The sequence below is a fragment of the Tachypleus tridentatus genome, chromosome 4 (genome assembly GCF_004210375.1).
Source record: "Tachypleus tridentatus isolate NWPU-2018 chromosome 4, ASM421037v1, whole genome shotgun sequence".
NCBI lineage: Eukaryota > Metazoa > Arthropoda > Merostomata > Xiphosura > Limulidae > Tachypleus > Tachypleus tridentatus.
Window position 1 is genome coordinate 84,757,947 of NC_134828.1, and position 18,314 is coordinate 84,776,260.

At 34.5% G+C, this 18,314-nt stretch overlaps 1 protein-coding gene across 1 annotated transcript in view; it reads right to left on the reverse strand.

The window, feature by feature from the left end:
- Positions 1 to 3,426: 3,426 nt before the first annotated feature.
- LOC143249599 (uncharacterized) overlaps positions 3,427 to 18,314 on the reverse strand; it is a 66,883-nt gene continuing 51,995 nt past the window's right edge. The window contains exons 7-12 of the mRNA XM_076499721.1: positions 15,295 to 15,434; positions 10,218 to 10,363; positions 9,697 to 9,778; positions 9,333 to 9,483; positions 7,673 to 7,868; positions 3,427 to 4,646 (exon numbers count right to left, since the gene is read on the reverse strand). Coding sequence (XP_076355836.1) covers positions 4,423 to 4,646; positions 7,673 to 7,868; positions 9,333 to 9,483; positions 9,697 to 9,778; positions 10,218 to 10,363; positions 15,295 to 15,434 — 939 coding nt within the window. The 3' untranslated portion in view covers positions 3,427 to 4,422. The remainder of the gene's footprint in view (positions 4,647 to 7,672; positions 7,869 to 9,332; positions 9,484 to 9,696; positions 9,779 to 10,217; positions 10,364 to 15,294; positions 15,435 to 18,314) is intronic.

Below are 18,314 nucleotides of genomic sequence, written 5' to 3' on the forward strand. Positions count from 1 at the left end.
GGCCATACCCGATGTGCCCGAGTCCACTGCAGCCGTGCTTGACGATGTTGCTGGGTGAGGATGACGCCTCTGACTGGACGTCGAGGTCGGATTCCTGCATCTCGTAGACGGTTGCGTACGAGCTGATCGGAAATCCTACGCAGCCCTGGTATGGTTGAGGCAGTAGACGTCGCAGTGGTGGTCCTATCCCGAAGGTGACGTAACCGGATATAGCGATCTTGTGCGGGCGTGGTCACACGAGGTCTGCCAGATCGTGGACGGTCACGAGTTGATCCATGTTGTTGGTGACGATTCCATAGCCTTGTGATGGTGCTTGGGTGGACATTCACAGCTCTGACAACATCTGATCGAGATTCGCCTGCTTCCAAGCGACCAATGGCGTTGTTGCGTTGTTCTTCAGTCAGTCTTGGCGTAACTGTATTGCGTGTCGGTGGCTTAACACTGAGCTATGGAAACCGAGAACTCGTCACTTTTATAGGGATTTTGCACATGCTGCACTTGCAGAACATGCAGATCTCTCAAACAAATTTATTGGATACGCATGCGTTTTGGTGAAAAATCCGATGTTTTCCTCCGTTTTCAAAGTGCACAACTTTTATTGTCATTTTGGTCTGACAATCAGTGCCTTAACACGTGTAACATCATATACTCTGAGCTTGTAACGGTATTACATATATTTCTCTTTAAAATAACAAAAATATCCCTTTTGAGTTTCTTGTTTTGAAGAGTATATATATAAACAGATAGATACTAAACATATGTTTGTTTTACACCACATCACGACTGTTGCGCCTTTATGTTGGCGAAATACAATGTGAATAACTATCTGTGAACATAATGCCAATAAAAGTATGTTCCCCAATATTACATAAGATACGGCGATAACCTATGTAAACTCAGTAACGATGAAATTCCTAACACGACCTTAACCTTTAATTTAAATTTATAATGTAAATGTTTTTATCATACTGTTCAAAGTAGGTTCCATGTTGAGAAGGAGAAAAGAGATGAGTTTCATAACCACGCACATACGCAGGAGCTTCAGCCGGATGATCTATTTTTGTGATAAAAAAAAGACTATATACCTAAAGCGCAACTGCTTATAGCATTCAACGCTTTACAGTGCATTTTTCTGATGAAGTATTAGCATTTTTGCCTTGAAATAGTCGCTTGTCCCCAGACCACTATAACTGCGCGCAATATGTGTTGGCTTTTGATTTCACAAAGTAGATCACCCCCTTTCAAGCCCACCATGACCAGGGGGTTAAGGTACTTGACTTGTAATCCGAGGGTCGTGAGTTTGAATCCCCGACCCACCAAGAATGCTCGTCCACTCAGTCGTGTGAGCGTTATAATGTGACAATCAATCCCATTGTTCGTTGGTAAAAAAGTAGCCCAAGAGTTGGCGGTGGACGGTGATGACTGGCTGCCTTTTCTTTAGTCTTACACTACTAAATTAGGGACGGCTGGCACAGATAGCTCTCGAATAGCTTTGCGCGATATTGAAAACAAAACAAACCACCCTCTTTTAAACATTCTGACTACGTGCCTAATCTAGCCTGATATGTGTTGGCTTTTAATCTCACGAAGTATAATCCTCCTTTTAAACATTCTGAGCAGGGCCTGATAACATACTCACATGAAGTGACATGTTGAACCTGTCGTTGCTGCATGACAACTACGAAACACGTTTTCTGAAACATTAAAAAATATAGAGATCAAGTAGTAAGAGGTAACTAACAGAAGAGAATCAGACAGACAAGAGTAATGTACTAAAAACAGAATAATAGCCAGACAAAATGAAAAATAGAAATATTAATGGTACAATCCGCTAATCTTTCTATCTCAGACGAATGCAAAATTTATTGTCGAGAAGCAAGATACGGTGTTTCAAATTAAATGTACCACTAGCAAAAACCTATTATGAAGTCTGGCCTGACTTGGTTAAGAAATTAAAGAAATCTCATCCATTTGCTAAATGCTTCAAGAGAAAATAAAGGGAAGAGGACATAAATTTTATTGAAGGATGACAAGAAGTGTTATGCCAACAAACTGTCTACTGCCTTTCCGAAAAACCAGCAATTTGCTTATTGATTCTTCAGTTTATAAATTAATCACTTGTGAGAAGAAAAAAAACTATTTCTACTGTCCGTTTGGGACTGCAATGAATAAAACGTATAACTTAATTTTTCATTTGATACTGTGTGTGTGTTTTTCTTAGAGGAAAGCCACATCAGGCTATCTGCTGAGTTCACTGAGGGAAATCGAAGCCCTGATTTTAGCGTTTTAAATCTGTTGACTTACCACTGTACCAGCGGGGGACATTCAGTAGTGAAATGAGATAAAATTATTTTATATTTTTTGTCGGAATTATTTTTCCCATTCTGTAGTTTGTTTAATGATTTATTAAGATGTTTTAATTTCATCCGTTGTGAAAAAAAAAAAGGTACCAGGTTTGTGGTGATAGAAGGTGAAATGACATCTGAATAAATATAAATGTCTTTTATAAAATACCAGAACTAGAATGTAGCGTGTTTCTGTATTTCATAAACAAATTGCGGTTGTTGCGAGGAAAAAAAGAATCTAAAACAAGGCATAAGAAATGTTTTGTCAATCAAACAAAATTTCATACAGTAAAGATCAGCCTTAACTAACTGTAACATGAAGATTCCCTAACCTTTGTTTAAATAATTATGAGAAATTGAGTAAACTATCGCAAAAAATCGTTCTAATTATTACTTTTTATTAAATCTTAGCTTACAGCGACACACCACCTTAGGTACATAGTACATGATCTTGTCTTCATTTTGTTGAAAGTGGTCTGACGTGGCCTAGCGTAGGGGTTTTCAATCGTTTTATAGCATATAAGTAATGTGAATTTTATATGAGATAAAGTTTAACTTTCAATGAGATCGGTAAGGATGTTTATTGGATCAGAGCTTTAATTGAACCCTTTTTACGTACGGTCATTATTTATTTCGTGAACATTCTGATGTTCCCTAATAATACATGCCCCCACCTCCCCAGAGAGGGATCCCCCAGTTGGAGAAACATTGACTTCTTGGTTATGGTAGTTTAGATGGGTCATGGTTTGTTAACACAAAAATACGCTCCACATTTTGGGCCGTGGGTGTCATTTTAGGGTGACCTTCAAATCTCACTGATCGGTTAGACAAGTGTAGCTCAAGAGTTTGAAGTGAGTATTGTTGATTAGCTGCTTTCATCTAACTTATGTATGAAAAATTAGGAGCAGTTAATGCAGACAGCCATTTGTATAGTTTTTCGTTAAAATTATCGAAAAACAAGTAAAATATCAGTCACAAATTTAGTGAGTCCTGGTTTGATCTGATAATCTGATAGATGATGACTTAAGCTTTATAAGACTTTTCAAATAATGGATAGAATAATTGAACACAAGTTGGAACATAATTAAAAAAATCTTTTATTGCATTATAAGCAAACTATGCATTGAATAAAAATTCTTCGAAATACATAAAATTACAAATTTGACGAACAAAATGTGACTTGTAAGAGCCTTTGTATTTGTACACATCATGTTGCCACTCGTATTATAACACCAAGGTATCCATGCAAATGCCCTTTTACCATCACCAATTTGTTACCTTTCCTTCTCCACACCTGTTAACCCTTAAAAACTTCTTTATCCATAATTATAAACCCTGGAGACAAAAAAAAAATCCAAATCCATCCCTCTGAAAAAAAATTACTTTAATACAGTTACTTTTGTTTTCAGCAAAATAATTTAAACAAATAATTACTAATTAATAAAAATGTAATTGCGTAAAAAGTAAATTTTAAAAATTAATGTTCTAAAGGAGAGCTCGTTTCAAAGGTGGCCATCTTATAAATTACTGAACGGACATGAAATCACAAGAATCGACTTTTTCTTTTTCAGCTTAAAACATTCGGCTACATATTTTAAAACAGAAATTTTATTTAAATATAAAATAAAATGAAGCTGTATATGATTTAATTATTTTTATTTTATGATTTAACGACTCGAAATGATTTATTTTGTTAAATTTCGACATGTGAAACATTTGCTATTTTTCAAATTAGTAACTGCTAAAATAAATTAGCTAATAGCGGTATTTCCTTTGTTTGTTTCAAATTACGCGTGAACTTTGCGATACTGTTTGTAAACTATAATCAAATTGCTTGCCACAAAGAAACTCCATTCACAACAGAAAACACACAAATAAATCCTATATTTTAGATTGTATTACTAAAACATGCATTAAAAAAGCAGCCTTGTATTTCACCTCATATTTGAAAATATAAATAGTAACTTTTGCGTCATTCGGTTTTATCCCTCATGTCCTAATAATTTTAAATGTTTCTTGAGCATTGCTAAGGCTCGTCCTCTGACCAAAGACAGAAATAACTTCTGTGTTACAAAAGTTATGATTGGTTACTGAATAGTTTTGTGTTACTATTTATTGATGCTCTGCTCATAATCTGGCGGATGTTACCGGGATATTCACTTGACTTCCGAGTGAAAATTAGGGAAAATACACAGAAACTTATCAGCGCCACCTGGAGGATTCCGATGAACGCAGCAACTATTATAACAGACGCGCGTGCTACACATAAGCCTTTTCTTGAAGGATCGACGATGGGATCGCCTGTAAAACAAATCAACACATAAAATACAAATTTAATATTTACTAGTCACAACAAAACTATTATATCTATTCTTTTATCTTAGAAACAATAATAATACTTTCATTACTAGAATTTTTTCTGGGTTAACTGACAAACGTGTCAAAAGATAATGACAATGTTGATACATAATCAGTATAAATTTATTAACAAATACCTTATTTTACATTATTTCCAAAATTACAAGTTAAGTTCAGTTTGAAAAATAATTTTAATTTCAAAGTGTCTTGTGCCTATTGAAGTCAAATATAACACATTTAACTTGTGATTATTGTTTCCATGTTTGTTTTTCATCGAAACTAGTATTCATGATCTGAATTTTGCTTGTTTTTTTAAAAGGTTAAATGAAACTTGTTTGGAAAAAGGATAGTGTGTTATGCTGAAAAATTACCTAACAAAACACATTAAACATTGAAACAATATTATAAGGATAATAAACCTGCATTGTCGTATCGTACAACTTTATTATTACTTTTATACTGTGCGTGGTAAAACCAGAAAGTAAACTTGCAGTAAAATCTCTGGTATTTAGCCTGAGAAAATCCATTCCTCTCAGCTTGCGGAAGTAATTGCGTACACTGTGAGAACGATGATTTATGGAATGATTTATACATTGAAGTTTACTAACCCTTACTATCGAAAAATGCGACAAATCAATTGTTAGCTAAGCCCAATAAGTAGAATCATTCTGTTATATGAGCCTACGTAAGCACAGAGATCATAAGACAGATCTATCAATCTTAGAACAGTCTACAGTTGAGAAGAACGTTTATAATAAGCTTCTTTTATATCGAGCAAATGGCGGAGAGGATGCTGATAACCGCTTTAATTGTACTTAGTTTAAAGTTTAACACTTGGAAATTAGCTGCTGACCAAAATTCCTACTAGTGATCCAAAAGATTTTAATACTTGTGGTAAAGTTACTAAGGCTAGCTGCCGTCGTTCCTGGTTTCGAACTGTTGATCAAAGGAAAGGCAGGCAGTCAGTAGCACATTGTCACTCACCAGCTGTGTTAAAGGAGTGACAGTTACTCTAATAATCCAGCCATAGCTGAAAATGCGGCGAATATTTTGTGGTGTTGCACGGATTCGAATCGGGTTCTGCAGTTCCAAAATCTAGACTTCTTTTTACAACAGTACCTACTCGTGTCATGAACCAAAAAACTAGCGCAAAATTACGGTTTTGGCTATATACAATATTTTCACTAAAAGGATTCGAACACCGGATTTTAATGTTGTAGATCCGTAGCGCTGACCCTCCAGAAAATACATTATTATTGGTAAGCAAAACTCTGTGTGATAAAACCGACAAAAAATCCGTGTAAGTAACTGAGAAACAACTCGCTACATTATTTTATAATAACGACAAAAAAAAAAGTTGTGTTCGACTAAGTAAATAATTTCACTGTCTTATTTGTTTATGATAAAATATGAGTATATATTATTTCCTGAAAAGAAGGGAAAGTAATTAAGTAAAGCATTAGTTTCGGACCTTAATGGGTTTTAAAACGAAGCTGACACAGTCTGGGAAAGTTTCATATAAATAAAAACACCATGGCAAGCTATATATGTGTTTCATATCGATTTATTTGCTCTCGAAGCAGTAAAGATCACAGTCTGAACTATGGTTAAAATGACCTTATGTTATAGCATATTCAAAGACACGCTTAACCCAAGTATCGTAGACAGAATACAAAATAGTATAGGGCCAAATGGTATCGATCCTGTTGATATCATACTATAATGGAACTCTTTCTTATATGATACTGGAAAAACTTTTTTATTATGTGATGTGCAACCCCCAACTTCGCGAAATTGTTATTCTGTGTGCATGTAAATTTGCAATAGGGATCACGATTTTCCCGTTTCACCCCCGTCTATCGTCACGGAGAACTTTAATGTTCTCCATTTGCAGGACACAGATAAGACGTCAGAATACATCACACGTCATACTACAACGGAACTCTAGCTTGTGTTTATAAAACGGACTTGGTTGAGGATCAATACAACATACCGAGTTTCTCAATGTAAAGACATGTGATGATCGATTGGTAAAAGTGAACCTATACGGTGTACTATGTTTATTCATTCTTTCATAACGTGCACTTAGTAGAAAATTCTATGAAATGATTCGTCGAAAACCCATACACTGTAGCGTTTAGTTAAGTCTGCCAAAAATGTAGTACATTTTGCAGTAATATAGCGTTGAGTGTATTCGCAAATTTTCTGAAGTTTACATGCATTTTAAGACAAAGAAAATTTAAAATATTTTTTATTAAATAATAACTTGTTTGACCAGGTATACGTTCTGGCTTAATTTACAGCAATAAAAAATAAAATGTAGGCGAAGTTGTAAGAACAAAACAAAACTTTTGGAAACTGGACAAATCAAGGTATTCACTTTATGCAACACCCTTCGTCTGTTTTACAATATGACGCACTCAAGAGGCAATATAAGCTGTAATAAATTACCATTGACTGTTTCTAAAATATATTTTTGGAATTTAAATATTTTTGTCGGAAGTTCAATGACATAATATTTTAATGGAAAGCAATACTTTGAGCAATAAAAATTAAATTAAATGGTAAAAGTGTTTTTGTCCACTAAAGACAAATGTATCAAAAAGTGTTTGTTAAACTTCACGTTATTTTCTTAGGGTTCTTTTATGGTTCTTCGTAGTTAAGCACAAAACTACACAATAGGCTATCTGTGCTCTGCCCACCACGAGTAATGAAACCCGGTTTCTAGCTCTGCAGACATGCCGCTGTGTCACTGGGGAGGAATGCATTCTCATGTATGCTCATCGTGTTTTTCTGTCATATTTGAGTTAACGTTATTTTTTGTAACAGAAAGTTTTATTTTAACTAATAACATAATATTTTATTAGTAAATGGTAAAGAAAACGACAGTTCATAAAATATTACGATATTAAATTAAGAAGTAGCTATTACTTTTTTCTGTATAAAATACAAAAATAACTATTTCTCACTTTGTATGTTAGAATTTATTTTTTGTTGTTCAGGAGGGTATTCTGACTTCAAGTCTGTCACGGTAAACAACATACTTTCCATGATGACGTCATTCACGACGTCACCTACTTGTAATTCCAGGATAGAAGTGTCTGCTACAGGTATTGACCTTTGGAGTCTTTGAAGACTTTGTGTATCATTCCTCGTGCAATTTACCTAAGAATAAACAGTAGATGGGCTGTAATATGCGACACAATGAGAAAAAAGGAACAAAGAACCGAAATACTTACAAACATCTTCTGACACAGTAAACAAAACATGTACAATCACACTACAGATTATTAGAATAATGTAAAAATTAATATAACTTTATCTGCTGATAAGAATGTCACTAAACTCTGTTTCATTCACTTCAGAAAAAAACGTGTTTATTAGAAAGAAAAATTGTTATCTAAGAACTTACCAAAATTAAATGGGAGAACACAGTTAGGGTCAACAAATCTATTCTGTTCTAACCACCTAACAACCTGGTCCCAGCTAAACAGCTCTAGCTTTCTAACAGTCTGGTCTCACCTAATATATTTTAACTTTCTAACAGTCTGGTCTCACCTAATATATTTTAACTTTCTAATTGTCTGGTCTCAGCTAATCTATTCTTATTTGTCAATGTCTGTTCTAATTCAATCCAATTAACTTACTCTAACCTGCTAATAAGCCTGCTCACACCTAATCCAGCTCACCTATTCTAGTCAAATCTAACCATTTCCAACCTGCTTTCACCTAATCCGCTTGACCTCTTTTTGTAATCTGATCCCAGCTTGTATATTCTAAACAGTTATGATCTATTAATAGTCTTGTCTGGGTAACCTCTGCTTTTTTGCTTTTAGTTAAATATGTGTTATTTGCTTTTCCACAGCTGCTGGCTATATGTTTTGTGAGTACTATCAACTAAAACCTTTGGTCGTTTTATACAATTTTCCTACAATTGACAAACCAAGGAATTCCTGGGTTTGTGTCAACATTATTTTGGCATGTTTAAAAAAAAAATATTGCTTTGTTTGTTTTTAGGGACATGTTGAAATGTGCCGCTTGAAAAAGATAACAACCGCAGTATTTTATTTATTTGTTATTTGTTAAAAAAAAAGAAAACTTTGACCTCGATATTTGGTTTATATTGTCTCCCTCGAGGTAAGAACATGTTTTGTACTCAAAATCCTTTTAATTAAAGTTTGGTAAACACACTCACTTTTTTATAATTTGTTAAAGTTATAAAATAACTACTTACAATTTGATCGACTCCAAACAAGGTTTTTTGTTTGTTTGGTTATGAATTTCGCGCAAAGCTTCACAGAGACAATCTACGCTAGCCGTCCCAAACTTAGCAGTGTAAGACTAGAGGGAAAGCAACTAGTCATCACTACCTACCGCCAACTCTTGGGCTACTCTTTTATCAACAAATAGTAGGATTGATTGTTACATTATAACGCCCCCACGGCTGAAAGGGCAAGCATGTTTTGTGTGACAGGAATTCGAACCCACGACCTTCAGATTACACAGTCGAGCGCCGTAACCACCAGGCCATGCTGGGCCCGAGTCCAAATAAGCATTTCTATATTTTATTTCCTGGGATTATCTTTTTGTTTATGCTATTAAGTTCTAATTACAACTTTTAATACTTACTGGTGGACAGACATCTAGGCAAAAGGACACCGTCATCTGAAACTTAACTGTGCTATCTGTAGCAAACTTAAAAGCCTGAAAAGGAGCTTGAAGAGATTTGGACCCTTGTACAGGACTTAATGAAGGAAACACATTGGGTTCCACAGGACACCTGCAAGAAGAAATGCATAATATAACTTAGGGCTATTACGGTTAACATAATCTAGTGGTAACAGCTAAGTGCCTCTGAATATATTTGGAATGCAGACTGACATCAAACTCGAATATCTCATATTTTTACAGTTTATATTTTCTTTTACCATTTCAAATAATTTTTATTCTGTTAATTATCTTAGAAACCTCTATATCTGAAAATAAACCATACCCACGATCATCAATCAAAAGAATCGTGTTCAGCCCTTGACCACTCCGTGCCACAAGACCTCTTCCAGTTATTCCATAGATATCTGTAATGTAGACAGATATTGGTTTTATTCCCTTTTCGTTTTAATATCTGAAAGTTAATCGCACTTTATAATACAGTGGAGGTTTGAAACAGATAAAAACAGTGGCAGCATATTTATAATCAACAGTCTTCCTGTCGTTATGATGCATTATGGAAGGAAAACGGAAGACTCGGATTTTTAGATGGATCTTTGCAAGGCGCCACCTAACTTGTGAGCTACGTCTGCAGTTATTGTGAAGCCCCGAATCAACGATATGTTTTTGTTTGTAAAGTGGAATTACTAGTGATATGTCAGAGAGACACGCTGATTTATTACTTAAGGTAACTTTGCGAGAGAAAATGAACAACCAGTTTTCACATACGTAGCTATCCCTAGCAAGAAACACCCTTTCTCTCTAATAAGATACACTTTTTCCTAAATATTTAAACAAGTTACTTACTTTCGTCTAGCATCTCTATTTTGAGAAATAAAGGGTCTCCTAGTTTCACTCCCCTAACATCTTTTCCCGTTTCAGTGACGACTCGGAGTTGGACTATCGGAGTTGGAGCTAAACCAGTTACGACCTGAGACAGACTTTGAAATTCTCTGTATTGAAAATAAAGAGTATGGAAAGTTTTTTTGAAATTACAAACAAGCCAGAAATGTGTTTTAAAAGTATAGGTTGTTTGGAAGGTGTTATTTTCTTGTTTTTTTGTTTTCAGAACATGGAGCATTTAGTATAGTTTTGTAAAACAACTTTCCTAAAACTATAATGAGTCAAAGTAATTTAGACGAAATATTATCTATTTTGTTTACTAATAAACATTAAGCACTGAAGAACTCTCATTGTTACTTTAGGAAGCATACTAAACTGAACCAACAAGGTGTGTAATATAGAGAACATCACAGTTTTCAGAATAAGCTAACATGTACTTAAAGTGCTTTAATAAAGTTTTTATAAACAGTTTTGTGAGGTAAGTGCCACTTTTCAGGTTTTTTTTTTGCTGCTAAGCATACAGCTACACAATATTATAAATGTGTCCACTACAAAGCAAAGTTAAGAGGTATAACATTACAAATAAAACTAAATAAGTAAAATAACCTGAGATAAAAATTGAAATAAGTAACAGTAAAAGCAACTACAAACTAATACAAATATTTGAAACTAAGCTCATATTATAACATTAAATCCTGTATTTGCTTTTATTTTTTTTGTAAGAAGGTTTATATCCAATAACTTTGAGATTTTCTTTAGACCTGGTTGAAGTCATTTCCTTTATAATTTGATAACCTATTTATTACTTAGAAAGGCCTTAAAAAATCAAGTGATCATTTCCCTCCTAACAACACAATTTTCTTTTTCATTACAAGTCAGAAATGACAAATCATTGAAATGAAACATTTCTTTCATATTAACAAATTTTTGTTTAACATCTGTAGTGCTAGTTAATAAGACCGAAAGCAGGAAATTCGTTAGGCTTCAGTGGGGTGTTATGGTTTCTGTTATTTGAGCTGGAGTCAAAAACAAAATGTATTCCGGTAAATGGTTCGATCTATTAACCTAAAAATGACACTTTACTGTCAAAAGAACTCGCATCTTAATAGTGTTTGTATTCCAAGACGCGAAGTTTAGCTAGTTAGGCAGACTGTGTTTCTTTAGCAAGAAACAGAAGTATTCACTTAAGCAGTTATAGCACTAAGCTACCTTTAAAACAGCAAGTGAACTTCGTCAGCCATTTCTCTAGGTAGAACTTGTTAAAACCGTAAAAATAACAAACGGTTTTATAGATTTGAGGAATCATATATTGCAAAGCCTAACGTGATTTTGGATTGGATTATGGGTTACACTTCCTCATATTCTGGAAACAGGTTAGAAATCCATATTTCAGATAACAAAAGAAGGTCAAATTTCCATCCAAAATCTAAAAAAGAAATGAGAGACAGAGTACCAGATAGTTTTGTTTGGGAACTGTTCCGAAAAACATTTGTCCCTGATTCGAAGGTTAGGTGTTAAATCATTCCCGAATGTCTTTGAGTATGTTGTAGAAAGCCTTAGCTAGTAGAGTATAGCATTTAGTAAATAATATTAGTACCTAGTATTACATTTCGTAAACTACACTATACATAATACGACGTTTAGTAAATAACATTAGTACCTAATATGACATTTAGTAAACTACATCAGTACCCAGCATGACATTTAGTAAACTATATTCGTACCTAATATGACATTCAGTAAACTACATCATTATTTAATATGAAATTTAATAAACTATATGAGAACTTAGTATGAAATTTAGTAAATTACATCAATAAAGGAAGTAAAATATATATGTAGTTTTGTTGATGAAATAATTTATATTAATTCTGTGTGTAACTGAAAATTCAAACTTATTTTATACGTACCTTGTTGTGGTACGTAATAAAAGGTACGTTGAGGGAAGCGAAAAGTTACGACTATATGGACTAATACGATCTGAACAGGCTATCTATTTAGATACAAATAAAAAATCATACACTACGTCGTAATTCAATATTCACACCTCTGTCTCTCGGGATTTGTGTGATCTTATGTTCCCTGGAGGGTCAGGTACGCTTTGACTTCTTCTTCCTTCCTCATTTTCGTGGTCATGCAGTATGAGTAGGTATGGCTACTACTATAGGGTCAGAGTAGTCCGAGTTTACTCTGACCCTCTGCAGGGCAATATCCATGTACTATTTTCACATATTTGTCGATACGAATTTGCCCTATCAGTAGGAAGTCTAGTTTGATGAAGGATTTTTTCTCCCTTTTTAATATTATTTTATTTAATTATCTTTTATTTTTTAAATTTATTTTTGTGTTTAAAATATATGTTGATCGGGGAGAGATGTTTAGGACTATCCTCATCATGTATGCGATACCTGTCTAGTTCGTATAATAATTCATTTTTCATCCAAATGTTATCAAAATTCGTTGTTGTACTCTGTAGGAGCCTAAATACTATCGTTGGTATGTTTGAATATTTATGTATGAAATTAGATGATGTGGTTCTGGGAACTCTGTATGCTGTTGTGAGTAGTGTGTTTCGTATTGTTTTTATTATCTTGTCACTCACATTAATCCATGCTGGAGCTGCACAGTCAATTACAGTCAATTAATTTTTCAAAAAAAAAAAAGAAGCAAAAGTAATAGGCCAAAGTGAGGTGAAATTTTTAAGTTAACCTATCAGTTTAAATTATTTCATGGACTTTAAAAAGGTTAACTGTGTTACACTCTTGGTGTCACTCAAAGCCAACTCTCTGAATTACTTATACCGCTCCCTACGAAAAGTAATTGTTGAGCATTTCAGTCATGCTAAGAGCCACTTAACAATAACATGTGGTAAATCTACATTTTTCTTATTTAAGTCACATGTTTAAAAGTGAATAATAATCTGTTATCAGTTTCTAACAATTTAGTGTAGAATATTCTGCTTACGAAATAAAATTTGGCGTCAACGGTATTCATGCTGTTCTACCATCATTTCAAAGATGAATGTTGAGTTTTGTCGTCGTGCGCAGCTTTTCAAACAGGAGTCAGACACCACGGTTGGCAATATATAAGATAATGTATTTCATAGGACATTAAAAATCTTCTTTTAATGATAAATACATTATTAAACCTCAGGGGGCGTAATGTGAATGAATTACGTTAGTTTAAAAGAGTTTGTTTGTTTATCCTGGAGCAAAGTCACATTTGCTTATCTGGTGTGTCCACTTTTGAATTCTAACGTTGTAAGCTCATAAACTTGCCGCTGTCCCATTAGGAACATCTGGTTTGGTTTGTTTTGAATTTCGCGCAAAGCTACACGAGGGATATCTGAGATAGCCGTCCCTAATTTAGAAGTGTAACACTAGAGAGAAAACAGCTGGTCAAGTCATCACCACCCACCGCCAACTCTTGGGCTACTCTTTCACCAATGAATGATGAGATTTACAGTAACATATAACGCTTCCACGGCTGAAAGGGTGAACATGTTTGGTGTGACGGGGATTCGAACCCGCGACCCTCGGATTACGAGTCGAGTGAAGGAAATTAAATGTAGGTAAACGTTCGTACAAAAGAAAACTAGCAATACGGGATTTAATGTTCTAATATAAACTTTGTTTTCAAATCTCGATTTTTAATTTATAGGTAATAAAAATGATTAGTCTGTATCTTTATTTATATCCCACTTTTTATTCTAATAGCTTGTAAGATTGCTGTTTTCCAGGAATATTTTCAGAGTGGCATTTACATCACGAAACCGGTTGTAAACGTTTTAACTTTGCTATTGGCCCGCCATGGCCAAGTGGTTAAGGCGCTCGACTCGTAATCTGAGGGTCGCGAGTTCGAAACTCCGTTACACCAAAGATGCTCGCCCGTTCAGCCGTGGGAGCGTTATAATGTTACGGTCAATCCTACTATTCGTTGGTAAAAGGGTAGTCCGAGAGGTAGCAGTGGGTGATGATGACTAGCTGCCTTCCTTCTAGTCTTACACCGCAAAAGTAGGTACTGCTAGGGGCAGATAGTTTTGAGCGAAATCACAATTTCACGAATACTTACAGAGTCATATTTAAGTCACAAAACCGACTGTAAAAGTTTAAAGGAATACTTGCAGATTGACACTTAAGTAACCTGTTGTAAAAGCTTTATTAAAACACTTCAGTAAAGTTCAGCCCAAAATCATGATTTTTTTCAAAGTTTAGCATTAAAAGAAAAAGAAAAACTCAGGGCAATTAGTGAGTATAGTATAGTTATCTCAGTAACACAGCTCTTAAACAAAGCACATATGAGCAATCATAAGCATCACAATGTCTAAATAGTCCATTTCATAAAGTCATTATTATTATTTTACTTTAGCCAAGGAAACAGGATAATTTAAAACTAACTTCTTAAAATGAACTATCTATTAACGTTTCTTCTGTAAAGTTACGATGAATATAATACGTGGAACCCATAATTTAATAGTTTGTTTTGTCGTAGAGCTAGACAGAAGGCAATCTGTGATCTGTGCACTTCGGAATATCAAAGCCCATGTATTAACGTTGTTAAGTCCGGAAACTTACCGGTGTCCCGCTAGGGGACCAGCTTAACACTAAAGATATATATTATCCACGATTTAACAATAAAAACTGTTACAAGAACCTATGAAAAGTAGGAGTGAGATTCGAAATTAGAGTTGTTATAAATTCAATAAATTATGTAAATAAAAGCAACTAACAAGAAACTATTTGTTCTTTGTTGAAAAGACATTTGAACATTTTAATGTAAATCTTATGGATACATTCTTAAGGTTTCTTCCTTACAGTAACAATAATTTATACAATATATTGTTATCAGCATAAAACGACACATAGTTCTATATTTGAATGCAACTCCGTTGGTGGTTCAGTGGTGGTTTTGAGAGTTTATAACGCTCAAATTCAGGATTCGATCGTCGTAGTAGGCATGGCGCATACAGTCCATTGTGTATGCTTGTTCTTAACAACAACAACAAACAAGCATACATGAAAATAATATAAAATATATTTACCCTTCCTCAACTTTTTTTCCACCCCTCACTCTTCTTTTTACCTCTTCATAATCACAGACTACTTCTATTCGGCGATCTGTGTTTGTTAGAACAATTGGATGGTGTTGCACGACTACGCTATTGGTAAACGTTCCGTTTCCCTGTAATTGCATACAAATAAATAAAAAAGGCAATTTTTTTGCCTCACTTAGTATTTGAGAATAGTTAACCAAGTGTTTGACACATCATAGAAGAAAAAGGAAGAGAGAGAAATACTGTATAACTAGAAACACATTGTTTATGTTAGTGAATCTAAATCTGTCCTTGATATGATCATGAACATGACAAATAACTAAGCTTCTTATTCGGTTATTAGTTACCAAAACCATGCAGACCATGGCTGATTCCCACGTTCAAAATATGCATTGATGCTCATCTAATAACGAACACGAGTTACGTGTTACACCTTGCGGTTGCCTGAATGTACTTCGTCAACTCATCATGTGTACAGAAGGTAAGAACTGTATTATGAATTATAAATTTTTTGTGTTTGTTTGTTTTGGAATTTCGCACAAAGCTACACGAAAGTTATCTGCATTAGCCGTCCCTAATTTAGCAGGGTAAGACTAGAGGGAAGGCAGCTAATCATCACCACCTACAGCCAACTATTGGGCTACTTTTTTACCAACGAATAGTGGGATTGATCGTAACATTATAACGCTCCCACGGCTGAAAGAGCGAGCATGTTTGGTGCAACGGGGATTCGAGCTCGCGACCCTCAGATCACGAGTCGAACATATTAACCCATCTGGCCATGCCGGGCTGAAATTCTTAGTGAAAAGAGAAATGATATATAAAAATATCCAAACTAAATCGTGTCCGCTATATTTAATATTGATAAGGCCTTTTTCCCAATACCAAGGTTCTTTAGACCGAACGACATATGACACTTATAGTAGTTACTGAGTACCTATTGATATAATATTAGCAAACTGATTGAACAAACTGGTATAATGTGGATTGAATTACTTTAAAATATGGAATGCTAGGAAAATGAGGAATTACACAGGCCTAACGTGGTCAACTCAATTCAGAGAACGTACGAGTGAAATGAAAAATAAAAATATTAGCTAACAATATGTCAGCCACACTATATATGCCATAATCAATGCCGACTATGCCTTTCGTATGAAACCAGGATTCATTCGGCCAGCTAGGATAGGACAGATATAGTAGTGGTCGAAACGCTATTTATATTATCAAATTGCATGAACACCAACTAATATAAACAAATAAAGTTGCAAATTATTAGTTCAAAGATATCGTTTTTGGAAACATTATTCTGTCCACCTGAGCTAATTTTATAAATTAAAATTATAGAATTCCTCTATAAATGTAACTTTGGACTAGACAGCTGCTGCCCATGTCATCTTTGTTTGTTCATGTCTAAACTAAAGATTAAATGTGAAATGTTAATTATTATTAATTTTATCTACGTCATTTATAATTCACTATTATGGTTTGATTTATCCATTTATTATTTAGTTATTTCGCACTTTCTTTACGTACGTCTTAAGTATCTAATATAGCAGAAAGTACATTGAAGGATTTTTACGCCAAAACATATTTAACCTATAGTTGTTAAATTTGTAAAATATACAAATTAAGTATATATATATAAATATATATGTTATAGTACTATAATTAAATAAAACAGCTTGTATTAACCATATTTGTTTTACCTGAATTCAATAAGATTGTTTATGGAGCTATGTTTGTTTTTTGAATTTCGCGCAAAGCTAGACGAGGTATAACTGCACTAGTCATTCCTAATTTAGCAGAGAAAGGCAAGAGGGAAGGCAGCTAGTCATCACCACCCGCCGCTAATCCTTGGGCTATTCTTTTTGCCAACGAATAGTGGGATTGACTGTTACTTTAATACGCCCCTACAGGTGAAAGAGCGAGCATGTTTGGTGCGACGGAGATTCGATCCTTCGACCCTCAGATTACAAGTCGAACGCCTTAATCACCTGTCCATGCTGAGCCATAAAGTTGTGAGTCAATGTACAGTGAAGACTCAGGAACGTAACGTCTGGCAGTCAGAGAGCATTAACGTAAAAATACTTGTGCTTCTGTTGTAAATTATTTTATTAATTAGTTTTATGTTAGTAACTTAGAGACACAAGAATATTTACATGCCTCCATAACGGACAATGTTAGACAATACCATGTTTCCTATTAAAAAAAAATTGAAAAAGTTTAAAAAAAAAACTCATTATTTAATGTGTAGTAACTTGGTTGTTTTTGGTTTTTCTGCATCATTGGGCTGTTTTTAGTGTCGTGCTTAAAGTTAGTATGATGTCTGATCTCTTCTCCCGTTCCTCAGATACGGTGCAAGTTCAGAACTATTTCACATTACGGCTATGCACCGAATGTGGGGAAGGAGGGAGGACAATTAATAATCTAAACAAGTATACCTTACTACTACACAGTCTTTGTCAAACGCATTACTCAGAACAATTAAAGGATAATAAGGTTCTGATTTGTTTCTCAATAGAGAGAGATATTCAATATCGGCTAAATTTTTTTATTACAAATACCACAGGAAAACATATCAAGCAAGTTAAAACTTCATTTGAAACTAGCAAAAAATATCAGTATTTAGATGGTCACATATCAAAGAAAAATAAATTATTAAGATAAAAATCAACAATTTTGTTTAGTTGTTGTTGTTGTTTTGAATTAAGCACAAAGCTACACAATGGGCTATCTGCGCTCTGCCCACCACGGGTATCAAAACCCGGTTTTTCGTGTGTAAGTCCGCAAACATACCACTGTGCCACTAGGGAACAGAAATATTTGTTTTGGAAACTCTTGGGCTACTGTTTCACCAACGAATAGTGGGATTGACCGTCACATTATAACGCTCACACGGCTGAAAGAGCGAGCACGTTTGGTGCGACGAGGCTTTGAACCCGCGACCGTCAGATTAAGATGGCGGATAAAAATTAACAAAAAGAGTTTTTAGTAGTTGGTCGGTT